This window comes from Dunckerocampus dactyliophorus, chromosome 6, assembly GCF_027744805.1.
Source record: "Dunckerocampus dactyliophorus isolate RoL2022-P2 chromosome 6, RoL_Ddac_1.1, whole genome shotgun sequence".
Taxonomy (NCBI): Eukaryota; Metazoa; Chordata; class Actinopteri; order Syngnathiformes; family Syngnathidae; genus Dunckerocampus; species Dunckerocampus dactyliophorus.
The window spans coordinates 6339886-6358898 of NC_072824.1; the positions used below are offsets into that span (position 1 = coordinate 6339886).

The window sequence follows — 19013 nt, forward strand, 5'->3', positions numbered from 1 at the left end:
TGACAACCTTTTAAATGTGATTTTTAACACTATTAAAGCCCTCTGGGCATTAAATAACACCCCTATAGTCACCTTTACATTCTTATTAAACAATATAGTAGACATATAGTAGAAAATAAGACATATAAGGCATAAACAAGACATAATATAGACTCACACATGTTAGCATTGGAAGAGTTCCTTCCTGTTATTTATTTTTTTTTTTTTACTTCCAGTACTTCCTGCAGTGGCAACAGTGTAACATTACTGACACCTACTGATCAGTGTAGAATACAACATACCACATACATACTACATGCATTTTCTGAATGTCTTATATTTGAATTTTAGTTCATTTAGTCCTTTGTTATGCTTAACCGTAATCAAACACAAAACAGTGCTGATTTATTAATGTATATGTTTTAAAAACCATGATAGAGTGAAGCCTCGAAATTCGAAGCACAATGTAGCGCAGTTAATTGGTTCCAGACTCGACTGTGATCAGTGAATTTCTGTGAAGTAGGAATTGTTATTTATAAATTGAATATTTTTTAACATAGAGCATAGAAAACCTGTTTTACAACCTTCTCATTGTGATTTTTAACATTAGAGCCCTCTAGGCATAAACTAACACCCCTATAGTCACCTTTACACCCGTATTACCCAATATAGTAGACATAATAATAAAACAAGACATATAAAAAATATAAAATAAGACATAACATAGATTCATGTTAGCAATGGGAGAGTTCCTTCTTGTTGTTTCTATTTTTCACTTCTGGTACTTCCTGCTGTGGTTATTGTCTCATCAATGTTACATAATGTAACATTACTGACCCCTAGTGACCAGTGTAGAATAATACATACCACAATGTGTCTTTCAATGCATTTTCAGAATGTCTTATATTTGTATTTTCGTTCATTTAGACATTTTTATGCTTGGAAATGCTTAATTTACGACAGGAATACATAAAAAGTACTTAAACATGCATAGCAGTCAACCACGAAACAGCAATGATTTGTAAATTAATATACAGTATTTTGAAAAACCGTGATAGTGTGAAGCCACGCAATGTGAGCAATGCGAGGGATGACTGGATTACCGTCCTCGCATCGGAAGTCCAGCACGGCCACGTCCTGCAGAGGGATCTCCCGCAGGAAGGCGGGGCCATGGCAGCGAGGATTGCCGGTCACGATTCGCCGGCTACGAAGCCACGCCCCAAACCAGGAGAGACGGCAGTCGCAGTTGAAAGGATTGGCCAGGAGGTTCCTGTGAGGATGGACGCAGGGTTAGAGTGTGTGTGCATGCGTGTGTGTGTGCATGTGTGTGTCACTGACAGAGTGGAGAGGTTGGGCAGCGTGTCAAAGGTCCCGGGCAAGATGGCACTCAGCTGGTTGTCGTAGAGAGACAACAGACGCACGTTGGTCAAGCCTGTGAAGCTGCCGTTGTGGAGACAGCTGATCTTGTTGTTCCTCAACATCCTGCACACACACACACACATACACATACACACATCAAATCAAAGACTGTAAGAGTAGTAACAGTGTTATTGTGTACTGTTGGTGTTTGTAGGGGTGCTGAGATGACACGTAATACACTCTTACAGCATGCGGAGTCCCTCCATTCCACGGAACATGTTTCCTCGGACCGACTCGAGGTGATTGGCAGTCAGATGGAGCTCCGTCACCGACGAGGCGCCGTCAAACGCTCTGTCCTCGATCTCCGAGATCTTGTTGTTGCTCAGATTACTGCAGGAAGATGGACAAACACTATGCATTTGTAGTTTGTTACTGATAGTTCAGGAGGGCATTCAAAGTCATTGTAAGAAACCAGGATACATAAAAATGAAATCAGATGGTGACAGGATGAAACGACATTGCCATCAACAGGTAGTCTACGGGACTTACAGAAAACTGGAAAGATGTCATTTTCAGAAAAGTCAGTGCACTGCGCACTAAACGTGGACATCATTATTGTATATGTATTTGTGTGTGTACTACAAGCTTATCAGTGATGGTACGCCAAAGACAACAATAGTCAAAGGTCAACTGACAACAGTGCCTTGTATGACTTCTTGTTACACTTGCATGACTGTTAACGGTACTAAAATGTGACTTAAAAGATTACAGGTACACTATTTAAATGTTGAATGATCATGTTTTTATGTGCAACTCCCCAGTGTTCTGTCACGCGGCCATCCAACATGGCTGCCCTGTCGCTGTGGGCGTGTCCTTCTCTGACATGGTTTGACCTACATTTTCTTGAGCTGCGACAGGCCCTTGAAGACGCCGGTGGCCTCCAGCACGGAGAGGTCGTTGTTGTTGAGACGTCTGTCACACCGAGGAGACGGCATGAGGACAAAACAACACAAAAAAAAACATTGTTAGTGGAGGAAGATGTCTGAATGTCCAGCGGCTGTGCATCCGTGCAGCCTGACTGCATGCATACATGTCAACATGCATATCCATTATTGTGTGTGTGCACGTGTGAAGCTTTAATGGACAGACCACCCACAGGGATCGCCTATGCTCGCTTGAGTCACTTCATTCAGTAGATAATTTACTACAAGCACTGCACATATGCACTACATGACATGCAAATAATATCGACATGCATTACATGCTGGCACTGTACAATGAAAACAAGACAAATGCTCTCTTGCTCTTCTCACCAAACCACTTAATAATAACTCTAACTCTAATAAAAGAACATCACGTTGAACTATTTTTGTAACATTCTATTTGGGTAAAATCCATTTACAGTACAGTAACCCCTCCTTTATTCTGGGTAATTGGTTCCAGACCGCACAGTGGCTTAGTGGTTATCATGTTGGCCAAACAGTCAGGAAATCAGGAAGATCTGGGTTCAAATCTCTGTTGGATTTGTTTTAATTCCTTCTAAAGTTAGATAGCGACGCGTTGTCCTGCAATAACAATGTGATCCATCGGATGCAACAGTGAGACGCTTTATACTGTAGATGCACAGTCACAATTCAATGAAAAATTTCCGAAAACCTACAAACGTGCCTCTAAAGTCACACAAAGCTCGTCCTGTTAACTTGGTTTTACACTTGTATGACACTTAATAATGTCGAAACATGAAAAAGATTGCCTGTACACTACATAAAGCTTTTATGACTGCCACAGTTTGACCCCCTGAAACAGATTATTTCCTATGGGTTCAGTGTGGCTAAATGTGGAAAAAATCTCAGATCAACCTCACTCTAATAGTGTGTTTGTGTGTGTGTGCGTGTGCGTGCAGGTCATACAGTTCCTCTGTGGAGGGGGGCAGTTGTTCGGGGAACGTGGTGAGTCTCAGGTTGGAGCAGTCGACCACGTTAGCCTCGCAGCGACACTTGTTGGGACACACAGGCTTGCTGTTACACTCCGAGCTCAGACGGCGTTCCTCAGCACCTGGCAGGACGCACACGCATATATACACATCTCTCAGCTATCTGTCGGATACAACATAATGAGTAGAAAGTAAAACTTTCGCACTCACTACATTCTTCCACGTTTTCATATAGATAAATATATTACAAATGTAGTTAAACGTAGTGAAGAGGACGGAAAATGCCGTTTTCAATCTGCAGTCTCACCAATCGCCACCAGGGGGCGAAATCTACCTTTTGACTGTTCAATTGTAACAGTGATGCTCACCTGGGATATGGTACTGCTCCTTGGCTAAAGGAGGGAATTAAAGAAAAGTCTATTAGTTTGGAAGTGTAGAAATAAACACACACACACTCACTGACCTGAGCATCGGAACTTGCTACTTTTGATCTGTGCAATGCGTTTGTTGGCGAGGCGGCGAGGGCTTGCACAGCGCGCCCCGCTGGTCTCGATGGGATTAGAGCGCAGAAAGTCGGAGAGCCACTTGACATTACAGTCGCACACAAAGGGGTTCTGGGCCAGGTGGCTGAGCACAGAGTGGGTCAGACGTGGCAGAGTGATGTTAATCTAAAAAAAACCCAACAACAACAAAAAAACAGTGGGCGGTGCCTCACAGCGTCTGGATGCTGTGCAGCGAGTTGAAGGTTCCTTTGGCCAAACTTTGGATCTTGTTGTCGTACAACGACAGCAGCGCCAAGTTCTCCAGATCTTTGAACACCGATGCCCTGATGCAGTGGATCTTGTTGGCGTTCAACAGCCTGCACCAACACAAACAATCAAGTGTTTTTACCTGTTTTTGCAACCTGTTTTTGCCCTTTCATTTAACTATGCTTAAATGTTACTTCAACAGAACAAAGCCTTATCATGACTCTTGAATTGATTAATTCTATTTCAATTGTTGCAGAAAGAGAAAGTTCATTGATTCCTAACATGCCTCCTTAAACAAACTGCTCAACATCCACTCATTGAAACATGAGTAACATAGTAACTGACATGAAATATGAAGCCTGAATGTCAATTAAAGAAGGCGTCCACTTACAGCAGCTCCAGAGAGGCGAGACCGTCAAACACGCCGGTGGGAAGCTCAGTTATCTTATTGCCATACAATACCCTGAAAACAACATTTGAGGTCAGGACAGGAGAAGGAGTGAAACGGTTGTAACAGCCTGATCATTTTTAAAGTGAGGCGCTAATGTAAATGAATGACTGACACGTAGATTGACGTGTTGTTGACAGTCCCCACATTCAAGCAGACTTTAAAGAGAACGCGTTAAATGTGAGGATGATAAATAAGCAGGAAACTCACAGTGAGTTGAGAGCTCTGAGGCCGTGAAAAGCATCAGGAGCCATCTCAGATATTTGGTTGTTACTCAGGTCTCTGAAAACATACACACAGAAAGAAGCACAATCGACAAACCGGCCAAGATGGCGCTCATGTAAAAACAACTGAAGTGGGTACAGTAAAGGCTCCCAAAAAGAAGAGCCTTCATGGATGTAAATTGATGATTCATGATGATCATGCTTTTCATTCATCGTGAAAAAGACTCAATACATTTTTTTCCACATGGTGGCGCAGTGACTCACATTCGACGGAGCTTCTTGTAGTAGGTGAAGGCGCCTGGAGGGACGGATTTGATGCCGTTCTGCTCCAGACGGCTAAAGACAGACAGAGAAGACATCTTAGCAACTTAATATAAGCAGTGTGACCAGTTAGACTCTTGAGCCCGCCCACCAACCTTTTGACAGGTGACTTTGACAGATCTAATGACTTCAGCAGGGGTGGATCTAGCTTTTTGAAAAGGGGGTGTGGCCGAGGCCGTAGGCCGAGGCACTGGAAATGTAGTGGGGGTCTGAGGGCCCTTCCCACAGAAAATTTTTTAAAATTAGACCTCATTTCCTGCAATCTGGTGATATCAGAGGCCAATTTTATGTCCTTAATTTCAAGAGTTTATTGTTATTTTTATCCTTGCAATATATCGTTCAAGCCAAAACATTCTATTTATAAAATTACCGGTACTAGGAGAAACCCATTTTAGCTCAATTTCCTAAAATATTTTCCAATTTGAAGCAGCTGTAAATTCCGAGGATTTGAGTATAATTTTATGTCACTGGGGATCGCTTTTCTGGTTAATTTTCATTGAGAATAGACAACAGTTTTTCTTATAGTCATGATGCCAGAACGAGGAAAAGGCTTCTTGAGCCGTCATCTGTACTTCTGTGAAGAAGGTGTCGGACGTTTCGCTCCTCATCCGAAGAGCTTCGTCAGCAAACTAATAAGTGCTGGTAGCCTAGGCCTTAAATACAGTAAGAGTGGGCGGAATTGGTGTGCCAACACCCTCCTACTATTGGTTCCTTACACTAAGCCTGGGAGGAGTAGTGGTATAATCCTATCCTGCTGTTAACACCTCCGATAAAAGGGAAGTGTCGCTCCCTGAATTGGGTATGAACGACTCTGATACTGGCTCATTAACGTTTATTGTTCTGGCTCGGCCCTGGCTTCACCTCATTTGCAAGACTAAGAGCTGTGGGTTTTGGTCTCAGTAACCTGCTGAACACCGGGTCCAAATTAAACCTCAAACCACCATTCCGATTCAATGATGGGTTCTGTTGTTCAAACAACAGAACCCATCATTGAATGATGGGTTCAATGATGGGTTCAAAGAAGCCTTTTCCTCGATGGACAACTCCTGTACGACTGAGAGCCTACACAGACGATGATGCCAGAACCTTTATTTTGCACCTCCACCTGAATAGCCATGAATAGCCATGTAAATTATCAGCCTGACAGTGGGTTCAGGAATAGCATGCGTCTCGGTTGCATTCTAGCATATGCGATGCATGTCAGATGCATGTCCCTATGGACATACAGTACATCAGAATCAGGCAAAAACAATCATGGATGCCTCAAAACAAAACAAACGCCTCAAAACACCCCCCTCTAAATCCGCGCCTGTTCAGGGTCTTTTTCACTGAAATGCGTCAGTACTGCTGGCCATCTAGACATTTCAGGTATCCACTTATTGCCACCCCTATGTGAGTAATGGTCTCACCTTAGCCACCCCAATGAAAAATATCTGATACAATTAAGGGTAATAAATACATTACAAGTGAAATAAGAAAAAAGGTAATGAAATAAATACATGAATGACATAAATAAAAAAAGCCATGAGGTAAATAAATTATACATGAAATAAGTAAAAGGGTTGCAAAATAAATAAATAAAAATAAATAAATTATGTATGTAAGTAAGTGAGTAAGTATTAGGGTCATAAAATAATAAAAACAAATGTAATAAATAAAAACGTCACAAAATAAATAAATAAATGAAGTTAAGAGGTCATTACATAAATACATTTTAAATAAGTAATAAGGTCATTAAATAAATAGCTAAATAAATAAAGGAATTAAGTAAAAGGTCTTGAAATAAATACATGAAGAAAAAATGTCAATAAATAAATAAATAATGACATAAATAACAATGCCATGAAATAAATAAATGAATGAATAAGTAAAGGGAGTAAGAAAAAGGTCGCTACATAAATAAATAACAGATGAAATCAGTACAAATTATGAAGTTATATATTTATAAAGTTCTGAAGTAAATACATTTGTCTTGTTCTACTGTAGGACGATAATACTCATTCATTCAACATGTTTTCCTTTATCTCCTAAAGTCAAGTGGACATTTGCCCTTCTACTCACATCTCTGTCATGGCCTCTGGGAGGTGGGCGGGGATAGCGGTGAGGCCCCGCCCCCTGCAGTCCACAATGTTGTTGCTGCAGGAGCACATGGGTGGACAAGAGCCGGACGCCAGGCTGCATGGCTGCACGAAGGCGCTGCCGCCGTGGCCTTCCAGAATAAAACAAAGATGTCACGTCCACACTCACATACTCGCCTCGCAGAAGCTTTCGTGGTACCTGAGCAGGCCAGGTCGCCCTTACGCAGCTCGGCCAGGTTGAGACCCCTGAGGGCAGGGGGAGAGCTGCATTGAGTGTAGAGGCCCAACGCTGGACGCTGACGCAGCCACGGAGACAACCAGGCCAGGTGACAGTCACAGCGAAGGGAGTTGGAGTGCAAGCGACTTGGGGATGAGGCAGAGGACACGGACACTCAGCCAGACCTCCACCAAGGCTTCATTTATTCATTTGATATCTGAGTGAAGGACTATGTTTCCAAAATGTAATAAGATCCTACACAGACACAACAATCTGACAACTTTTGACAGGGATGTAAGTGTTTAAGCATCTTCAGTGTACTTTTCCATGTTGCATATGCAGTAGTTTACAAAGTTCTCGTAGAAGTGTGGAGGACTCACAATGTGCGAAGTTTGGGCATGTGGTTGAAACTGGAGACGGGTATGCTGCTGATGTTGTTGTTGTTCAGCGTCCTGGAGGATGAGGAGGAAAGACATGACACCGACGTGGACACGACACTTGAACGGAACACAAGAGCGTACTCACAGTACTTCCAGAGAGCGCAGGGCTCGGAACGCTCCCTCCTCAATGCAGCTGATGTGGTTCTTGTCCAGCTGACTGTCAGTCGACACAACATCATATGTAGCTACACAATTTACTAACCCAACTACTGATCAGTGATCCTCATTTACACTTAGAGTTATATTAGTACTGTATGTCATCTAGAATGTCAGCAATGCAAACACTTCACACTCCATGTCATCAGGACATCCATGTACAGGACATTCCTGTACACCTTTATACTCACTGGCCACTGCATTAGGCACACCGTACACAATACAATAAAGATAATACTGCTGAATTTTGTGTGTCGCTCACAGGTTTTTGAGGTCTGCGGCTCCTCTGAAGGCTCTCCTGGGAATCGCCTGGATGGAGTTCTCGCTCAGGTCGCTAAGAAAAGAAAAAAAACAACAAACGTTTCCGTTAGCATTAGAGGAGGAAGACTGCACATACTTTCTTTGGTGAGTTATTTTGTAGCCGTAATTTTAAAGAAGCGCACAGAAGATGCAGTGCACTTGAACACCTCGTCAGCGCAGGGTGCAACGGTGCTTATCAGGTGAAAGATAGAAGACAGATGCAGAACTGTTGATTTTTCTGTGTGTGTTCTATAAACAAATAAACCACACACACACACACACACACACACACACACACACACACAACACACACATAATAATGATTAAATGATTCCCTGGCCAGAATCTGTCTATTGTAGGGGTGTCATGAGACAAGGTGATACACGAGATTGGGTCTACAAGAACGAGACAAGATGAGATTTTAACATTACTTTATGAAAAGTACAATGAAAAATTGGTAACACTTTACAATAAAGTACACAAAATTACAGTAGTTAATGAGGAACAAACCTACCTAACCACTACTAATTAGTTACTCGTTAGTTCTTCATTAGTCCCTCAGTAACTACTCTAAATTTATGTGCCTTAGTTCCTTACTAACTACTCTACACATTAGAGTAGAAATTACATGACAATATATTCCAATCTACTAGGGGCGTTACAGGACACCCAAATCATGAGACGAGTGGATCCACGAGAAGAGACAAGAAGAGATTTTTAACATTAATTTTTATAAAATTAAAATGAAAAAATTAACTTTTTCACAAAACAATGCAGGTGTGTTTTGGAATGTTTATTGTCCCATAAATTGATGCTCAAAGATAACAAAGAAGATTTTGTCAACATTTTTTTAAACCAAAAAAACCACTGTTATGATAATATATGATAATAATAATAAAAATAATAATACAGCTCACTGTTTTTCTCTTATCTACTGTCTGTGTCTACAGTAATTATGTCAGGGCTGTCCAAAAAATTATACATATACACTAAGTCCCCTACTAATGAACATCCGACGTGCGAACTTTCGGAGATACGAACACAAGCCGATCTATATGGTCTATATTTTCATGTGTTTTGCCTTATAAGTCCGTATTTATACTGCTACATGCTTGACCAGCAGAGGGCACTGTGACACTGCTAATGGGACCAACAGACGCCTGGGATAGAAAGCTACATTGTAACTGTATGATAGAACCAGGACAGAGCGTGTGATTAAAGTTTATGAAGAGTTAATAGGCCTGCTTAATTCTACACCACCCACAGAACACTACCTCTTTTAGAAGAGTCTAACGACGACGACCATTTATCCTTTTTTTTAATATCTCCTCCAACTCCTCCACCACAACGACGTATGCTCGACCACTCCTCTTCAAAGGTAAAAAACATTTATCATTACGTATTATTATATCATTTATATTATTATTGTTTTTTTTCATTAATTATCCTCGTTTAATATTACTACTCCATCCAAACTCATATTTACATACACACGCATATACTTTGTATGTATACACGTACATGTAGTACCTATATCATTGGTAATATTTTTTTTTCAACTTAAGAACAATTCGACTTAAGAACGGTCATCTGGAACCAATTGTGTTCGTTAGTTGGGGACTTAGTGTACAGTATTAGTTACTAGTATCAACTGTCTAGCTTTTTCTAGTTACAGAATGTCTTTTTGTTCTACTTATCCACTTTTTGTGGGTTTTTGTTTATTTTATTTCTGCAACGAGCCACGTTCCACAGATGACCTCAGCGCCACACTTTGGACAGCCATGCGCCTCACCAGGAAGGCGAGGTGCTGCGACACGAAGGAGAACAGACGTGCACTGCACGGCGGTACGGAGGTGAAGCCCGCTCCTGCGCCCCTGCTCGGTGGATAATTCACCTTCATTGATGGCTCCTATTTAATTACAAAATAAACTCATGACTCAAGAGACACTTCAATGCGCATTCTCACTGGTTAAATATATTGACCAAGTTGAAAGTTGGCACTCAGTCGATTGCAATGAGCATCAATAGAACCGCTCGGTGATTAAGGACAAGTCCCAACATCTACGTGGGTTGATCTGACAAATCTTGAAGTAAAGTTGATCAAATGTAGAATTACTACAGATTCTCCTTGGACATCAACAAGTAGCAAGCAGCTGTTTAACTCAGATAGAAAAAAACACGTGTCAATCGCTGACACTGGGAACACTCAGGTAGGTCAGATTACAAGGTTTAAAGTGTGCCTAAAGCACTTAATGTGTGCTTCCAATAAAGCCTTGCACACTGCAACTTCCATATTACTGCATTATCATTCATAGTAGCGATGCCATGGTTGACTGTCTGATTGGCTTCTGGCTGCCCTGTTCTCACGATACAACTTTTCTCCAAATAGGAACTCTCGTCACGAGATCTCACCCCACCCCTATAATCTATTAATTTAATTCCTCCTGTTACACGCTTCTGCACTCTCTATGTATGCTAGTGGCCCCGCCTCTACCCACCGGGTACCCACTGTATATTTTTTGTTGTCATTGTTATATTTGTCCAAACAAAGGTACCTTTAGTTGCATCAGACATTAAAATGAACAAGTAACTGAAGAAACAAGGGTGGTCTAATCATTTTCTCCATGACTGTAGAATGAATCATGTGTGGATGCATTGTTTGGGCACTGTTTGGCCATACAATAACCGATACAGTGAACAAAAACCACAACACATTTTCGTCAAAAACCAAATCCTACAAAAACTACGAAAACCAAGGTACTTGTTTACCATGTCTTCCATCATGCTGTTGTTCTAACCTGTTCATTTCCCAAGTAAAGTCTTAATTATTTTTCAATATTTTGTTCCACACTGCACATTTTGTTCTGTCCTGGAGTTTGAGCACACTGGTAAAATGTGAAGAAAATATTAGCTTTTAATGACGCCCTACACCGATGTGAACGCTACAGCAGACAGCATTCACACAACGAACATCAATAAATGAAGATTATTGTTAAAAAACACATTCATTGCTTTCACAGCACCATCAGACATGCGCCATTACCCTCGAGGCTAACGCCCGCTTGACTGAAACCTGAACCGCTCTGGCCCTGATCCATATGTTTTAAGTCTCGAGGACTGTTTTCTCGGCTGTGATCACAAGATGATCTAAAGGACATTCAGCATTTGGATGTCAAACACGTTCGCTTTGCACCTTCACAATCAAAACCAGGCCGCACTCTGCTGAGATTAACTCAAAGGCAGTGTCTCCAAATGGAATACAGTGGTACCTTGGTTTTCGCTATGAATTCCTTCCAAAAGGTTCAACAAAAACCAAAGCATATGAAAATGAATCTATCTGAAACACCCAAAAATATTCACAAAAAATACATTTTATAGAGAATAATTATTTACATGCAGAAAACAACGACAAATAATTCTTAACATCCGTGTACTGACAGTGTACTGCATTTTGGTGTACTTCTGAGTGTGAACCAAAGACGCTAGCTCGAGAAATAAGACTGGTTACTCTGGCATCCCCTTCTGTAGTACAGTATGCTCTGCATGGATACGGCCGCCATGATGGTCAAGGTCAAGGTCAACTTTATTATCCCCCAAGGGGCAATTTGTTCTACAGCCAGCAGTATCACACACAGACAGCAAACCAAGAATAAATACAAAATTAAAAACAAAAACAATAAATAAAACACCACCATTACAAACAGTTATTCAGCACAACAGCGGCTGCCGAAAACAAGGAATTCCTCATCCTATTTGTCCTACATTTAGGGTGACTCGGATCAACAAGGATTGATTGAGCCTTTTTCAGATTCCGTCTTTGATACAACACAGTTAAGTCATAAAGTATAGTGCCAGCAATTCTGCTCCACACTTTAGTGATGCCCTGCAATCTGTTGTTTTTGAGGGTGAACAGCTCATACCAGCTGATAAAAGAAAAAGTCAGCACTTATTCAATAAAGAAAGAATAAAACATTTTCATAAAACTATTATCCATTTTAAAACTGCAAAGCTTACGGTAAAAATACATCCTTTGATGAGCTTTGTTACATACGGCATCCGCCTGAGACTTGAACGTTAGCCTGTGGTCCAGCATCGTTCCCAGATATTTGTACTGCTGAACCACCTCAACAACCTGCTTATCAATAACAACAGTGAGAAGACTGTAGGAGTCTTCCTAAAACCTACAATCATCTCCTTGGTTTTTCACACGTTCACCTTTAAGAAGGACGTGCTACACCGGTCCATGAATTCAGACAATACAGGGCCATGATTAGAGTCATCCTCCCTAAGGAGAGACACAATCACAGTCATCTGCAAATTTGAGGATATGCCGCCCCGGGTACAGAGTTTGGCACTCATTGGTATACAAGACAAATAAAAGAGGGGAGAGGACACAACGCTGTGGAGACCCAGTGGAAGATAAAAGAACATCAGATAAAACAAAGTTTACTCTCACACGCATGGGAAGCAGAATCTAGAAACATTGCATTGTGAAGATGTCCTCAGCACAATTAATTGCTCTAATAGGCGGTCCAAAAGCCCATATTTGTCATTTTACAGGTTTCCCAAAGAAGTCGATTCGGGGGATTCGACTATCAATCCCACAGTTGAATCATGCAAAAATGTCATGTGATCAAGATTGTACCATTGTAACTACATGGGGGTGCCCACAGCTGCTGATGAGCACACATTTTTACACAGAATGTCTTTGTTTTTGTTGAAAATAACCTATTTTGATACAAATTCAGCCTCATTTGTGTTAATAAAAAATGGAAAATAACGTGTGTTTAACAGAAGACTTACTCAAGATGGTGTCGCGTAGACACAGCGAAGCCCAGCACATCTTCCTGATTTGCAGTTTTGTAATGATTATTTTGCTCATATCCGGTCTAGGCATGGGCCGGTATGAGATTCTGACATGATAAACTTGGGCAAAAATATCACAGTTTCACGGTTTAAATGTTTCAGATCATCAAACACATTTAAATATTAGTCAATGACAAAACAACTGAACACAAAATGCAGTTTTTAAATTAAACTTCTTATTATTAAGGGAGGAAAAAAAATCCAAACCTAAACGGTCCTGAGTGAAAAAGTGATTGTCCCCTTGTCCGTCTGGAAAAGTTTAGACAGCCATTTAGAAAGCTTTGGGACTCCAGGGGACCACAGTGAGAGCCATTATCCACAAGTGGCAAAAACATGGAACAGTGGTGAACCTTCCCAGGAGTGGCCGGCCAATCAAAATGACACCAAGAGGGCAGGGACGACTCATCCAAAAGGTCACAAAAGACCCCACAACAACATCCAAAAAGCAGCAGGCCCAGACAACATCTCAGGACGTGCACTTCGGGTTTGCTCATCAGAGCTGGCTGATGTGCTTGCTGACATATTTAACCTGTCGCTTGCACAAGCATCTGTACCGACCTGCTTTAAGTCCACCACCATAGTGCCCGTACCCAAGAAGAGCAACGTGACCTGCTTGAATGACTATCACCCCATAGCACTCACTCCTATTGTAATGAAGTGCTTTGAAAGGATAGTCATGACCCATATCAAAAAGAGCATCCCGGCAACTGTGGACCCTCTACAGTTTGCATACCACCAGAACCGGTCCACGGATGATGCAGTCAACACTGCCATCCACACAGCTCTTTCTCACCTACAGGGCCAGGACACATATGTCAGAATGCTATTTATAGACTATAGCTCTGCTTTTAATACAGTCAGCCCCCACAAACTCACAGATAAGCTCCTCACACTTGGCCTGTCACCCTCCCTCTGTAACTGGGTGTTTAACTTTCTCACAGGCAGGTCCCAGTCAGTCAGAGTCCACAATTGCACATCCAGCTCAAGAATTGTGAGCACTGGGACCCCACAGGGGTGTGTGCTGAGTCCACTCCTCTACACGCTCTTCACCTATGATTGCGTGGCCTCCCAGAACAACACCAGCATCATTACATTTGCGGATGACACTACAGTCATCGGCCTGATCACTGGTGGTGTTGAAACATCATACAGAAGAGAGGTGGCGGACCTCATAGCTTGGTGTCGTGATAACAATCTCCTTCTCAATACAGATAAGACTAAAGAGATGATCATTGACCCAAGAACAAAGGGAAAAGGAGCTGCATAGACCCCTGTTTATTGATGAGACTGAGGTAGAGAGGGTGAAAACCTTCAAGTTCCTTGGCACACACATCAGCGAGGACGTCACCTGGTCTCACAACACGCAACAAATTATGAAGAAGTCCCAAAGGAGACTGTACTTCCTGAGAAGACTGAGGAAATTTGGCATGTCCACCACAATCCTTAGTTGCTTCTATAGATGCACCATCGAAAGTGTCCTTACCGCCTCCATCACTGTTTGGTACGGTAACTGTACAACACGTGATAGGAAGGCACTCCAGCGGGTGATCAAGACCTCACAGAACATTGTTGGGGCAGTCCTCCCCTCACTGCAAGACATTTATAAATCTAGAGTCCTACGAAGGCCGCACGGTGGTCTAGTGGTTAGCACGTTGGCCAACACAGGAACAGCCTGGAGATCGGGAAGACCTGGGTTCGAGTGCGTGGGTTTTCTCCGGGTACTCCGGCTTCCTCCCACATTCCCAAAAACATGCAGGTGAGGTTAATTGGCGACTCTAAATTGTCCATAGGTATGAATGTGAGTGTCTATATGTGCCCTGTGATTGGCTGGCGACCAGTCCAGGGTGTACCCCGCCTGTCGCCCAAAGTCAGCTGGGATAGGCTCCAGCATGCCCCCGCGACCCTAATGAGGATGAAGCGGTATAGAAAATGGATGGATGGATAGAGTCCTACGAAGAACACACAACCTCATCAAGGACAGCACACATCCACAACACTCATTATTCACACTCCTACCGTCAGGCAGACGCTACAGGAGTTTGAAGTCCAGGACCACAAGGCTGGCAAACAGCTTTTACCCACAGGCCATCAGGCTTCTCAACGAAGCACTCACACACACCGCACGCAACACACGCACACACTCCATAGCACTTTATTTATTTATTTATTTATTTGTATTAATGTCTCTTCTGTTGCTGTTGCTTAATTTATTGGTATTTATGTTTTTTATGATGGTATTTATATTTCTTATGTTCTTATTCTTTTTCTTGTGTTTTCTTTCTTTTCTTGGGAGAATGAACAGAATAAGAATTTCATTGTATAGTATAACTGCCTGTTTTACTATGCATATGACAATAAAACTCTTGAATCTTGAATCTCTTGAATCTTGAATCCAAAGAACTGTAGGCCTCACTTGCCTCAGTTAAGGTCAGTGTTCATGACTCCACCATAAGAAAGACACTGGGTAAAAACAGTCTGCATGGCAAAGTACCAAACCAAAAATCACTGCTGAACAAAAAGACCATTAAGGCTCGTCCCAGTTTTACCAGAAAACATTGTGATGATCCCCAAGACCTTTGGAAAAATTCTCTGCGGTCTGTTGAAACAAAATTTTATCTTTTTGGAAGGTGTGTGTCCCATTACATCTGGCGTAAAAGTAACGCCACATTTCAGAAAAAGAACATCATAACAACAGTAAAATGTGGTGATGGTAGTGTGATGGTCTGGGGCTGTTTTTCTGCTTCAGAACCTGGAAGACTTGCTGTGATAAATGGAACCATGAATTCTGCTGTCTACCAAAAAATTCTGAATGTCCCGCCATCTGTTGGTGACCTCAAGCTGAAACCAACTTGGGTTCTGCAGCAGGACAATGATCCAAAACACACCAGCTGTTCGTAAAGTGTTCTTCGAAATATGACACCGTGAGTCAGAGTTATGTTATACTGGTATATATACTGACCTCCACTGACTTCCAATGGGTTGACAAGCTTGTTGTGAATGCACTGATCGGCTCCTGCCAAAGAACCGTTTCCTCATTAACTCATGAGAAGAACAGTATTTAAACAATCAGCAGCATTTCTGAAGTAAAGAAGATGTCACAAGATTAGAATTTAGCTCTAAACTGTATAAACCGACAGCAGGGTTCAAAGTTTCAGAAAAAAGTAGCGGCTTATACACTGGAATTTACGGTAGATGTCTGTATCCATTCACGTTGCCCAGCTCTATGGTGCTTCCCAACAAGGATTGTAGAGTTAAGAACAGGATAAACGATTCATCTGTAAATAAATGGAACACAGCGTAGTACGCCATGGAGCTGAAAGTCCGCCATGATGGGTGGGCGGGGCTAGGTGGAGTACAATGTATTCACTAGCTCTGAGCTGAGTATAAAATAAAGTTACTGTATATGCAGTGCGTACACTTTGATAAAATGGATGAATGTCATTTAGTGAACACAATAAATATACAATACAGTCAAACTTGTGTATAGCGGCCACTAGAGGGAGTCTGCAAAAGTGGCCGCTACAGACAGGTGGCCTCTATAGACAGGTTGGCCTCCAGTTTGAATGTTGACCAGTAGAGGAAAAAAAAGAAAAAAAGGGGGGGGGGGGGGGGGGGGGGAGGAAATAATAATAATGTTGCCAGTAGAGGGCACTGCGGACTGTGGATAAAAGTTGTACAGCACTACTAGGCTTGTTATTATCATGGTTCATGGTTCATGGTTTTAATCCTGAACATGCATGAGTCAAACAGTAGCACATCACATAGTACAATTCACAATTTTGCATGTCCAAAAAGGAGTAGGAAGAAGCAAAGCTTATTTAATCCTACCCCTCATCAGTTTCACATCAGTTGCAATACATTTATTCACCTCTTGTTCTTCCAAGTGTACTTTGTAGGTCTACATGACAATGTAGTGCAATCATAGCCAAGGTTTTTACTTACTAAAAGGAAGCTAGAGGCTTAATAATAACTGATGAATATATCCACGACCCACAGAACAAAGCTGTGCTAGTAATGTCTTACGCTTGTTTTTTATATTTTACTTTTTATACGGCAGAGTTTCATTACAGCTTTAGTTCATCAGGAAGTGACGGGAGGTGACGGTGGGCGTCCCGAGCAGGAGAGCTAAGCTCAGTGCTAGCTGTGAGTTTCGAGAGAGTTGGGAAGTGTGTTTATGTTGGCGTGGATGTAAAGTCCTGCAGTGTTCTCCGTTGTTAATAAAGCCATTAAAGTGCATCGGCGACATGAGTCTCTCCTTCCCCACAGTGCACACCAGGAAATAAACAGTGTCATTTCTTACAGGCATTGGCTGGACAGCTATGTAGTGGGGCTTGTTTAACCTTTGCCTTGTGGGCAAGCAGGAAGGAGAGACGATGCTGAGAGATGTGTGTGTGTTTTGAGCTGCTGTCTGGTGGCCGCGTTCAATAAATAAAGTTGGCAGAAGCAACAGGAGAAGTTTCCTTCTTTGCTTGGGAGCTGAATAACACTGACAAGTTAACAGACTAGTAGCGAACGGAAAAGAAGACGGCTTTGTTTGTGTCGAATACAGAAGATGAGGACTTTGATGGATTTGTGGATGAGGATTGATGAAAAATAACGTGAGTACATTCTAAAATACTTCAATTAAGTACAACCAACCTCAGTTTTGCTCCCGCTGCCGCATGCATGCTAGCGTATGTTTTTTTTTTTTTTTATTGTAGCGTCGCTGGGAGCACGTCCTGTTCCCAGCCTACTTTGCGGTAATGTTTTGGTGCAAATGCTCTTAAAGTTACATGTTTGACCAGGAAATAGCAAGCTCAAAAGAAGACGGCTTTTTTATGTGGAACAACTGACAGTTTGTGTGGATCTTGTGAATGATTGTGACTGAGCTAGGACTCAGTAATTAAAGTCTACACACGACGGCTTCATTGATTGAAAAACGAAACTTTTTCGTGCATGAAGCTTCTACTTGAGTTGGTAATTTGGCCGCTATATGCAGTCAGATATTGACCAAGGGAGACAAAATGGGTGGCCGCTGGCCGCGTTGGACAGGTGACTGCTATACACAGGGTCTATAACATGTAAATTTGCTGCGGGGGATTTTTCAGTGGCTGCTATAGGCAGGTGGCCTTTCTATAAAGGTGGCCGCTAAGACAGGTTTGACTGTATATGTATGTACTGTATATAAATGTGTAAAAATCTATCAAACTGCAGAAATATGACCTACCTGTAGATAAAAAACCTAAGCAGCAGTATGAAAGAAACTTTTTCCTTCTTTAATTTACGTTTTACAATCAACAGACAAAATAATAATAAATTATAATAATAGTAATTAATAAAATAATTAAATAATAACCAAAACTATTAAAACAAATATTTTTCCTCCCTTACAGTGTTACTAAGGCTTAACAAGCTTATTATTATATACAGTATTATTCAGTATGGAAATAATTAAACAATAACAATATAACAAAATAATAAGTGTGGCTAGGACCACACATGGCATCATTTATTACCATTTCACTAATCCATTCATTTCCATTCCAAGTTGATTTTTAAAAATCTGGTAATTTTTCATGACCATAAGGAACAACATAAATTGTATTTAAAATACTTATATTATATGGCTACTTAACTTGAAGTATTGACACAATGCAACATTTATTTCAGTAATGGTATTGCTAATACATTTGATAGACTATAATCTAAATCATCCTCATCACAGACTTATCATTAATTCAACTAATCACCCAGAGAAACAAATGAGCTTTAAGCTACTATATAGTGTGGGGGTCCCACACGATATACACTTTAAGTCTTGTCCAATGTCCTGTTTACTTACAACAACCGGTGTTCTAAATCTACAAGATTTTTATCACACATACCTGTCTTGAAAAATGACAAATTTGGTCTTTCGGAGCATCTATTAGAGCAATTAATGGCTGAGCAGTGTGCAGAGGACAT

At 41.5% G+C, this 19013-nt stretch overlaps 1 protein-coding gene across 4 annotated transcripts in view; it reads right to left on the reverse strand.

The window, feature by feature from the left end:
• Positions 1-19013, reverse strand: part of LOC129182846 (slit homolog 1 protein-like) — a 65798-nt gene that overhangs the window by 25145 nt on the left and 21640 nt on the right. For 3 of the 4 annotated variants that reach the window (XR_008570701.1, XM_054779426.1, XM_054779428.1), the window contains 16 exons: positions 8167-8238; positions 7834-7905; positions 7689-7760; positions 7291-7454; positions 7075-7222; positions 4957-5028; positions 4679-4750; positions 4412-4483; positions 3987-4130; positions 3735-3898; positions 3640-3663; positions 3249-3393; positions 2236-2310; positions 1585-1728; positions 1318-1461; positions 1083-1249 (listed from right to left, as the gene is read on the reverse strand). Coding sequence is in view for 3 of the 4 variants with exons in the window: in XM_054779426.1 (XP_054635401.1) it covers positions 1083-1249; positions 1318-1461; positions 1585-1728; positions 2236-2310; positions 3249-3393; positions 3640-3663; positions 3735-3898; positions 3987-4130; positions 4412-4483; positions 4679-4750; positions 4957-5028; positions 7075-7222; positions 7291-7454; positions 7689-7760; positions 7834-7905; positions 8167-8238 (1751 nt within the window). In the remaining variant the exon portion in view is untranslated. Of the gene's footprint in view, positions 1-1082; positions 1250-1317; positions 1462-1584; positions 1729-2235; positions 2311-3248; positions 3394-3639; positions 3664-3734; positions 3899-3986; positions 4131-4411; positions 4484-4678; positions 4751-4956; positions 5029-7074; positions 7223-7290; positions 7455-7688; positions 7761-7833; positions 7906-8166; positions 8239-16029; positions 16084-19013 lie in introns of all 4 variants that reach the window. The other variant, XM_054779427.1, reaches the window with a different exon arrangement.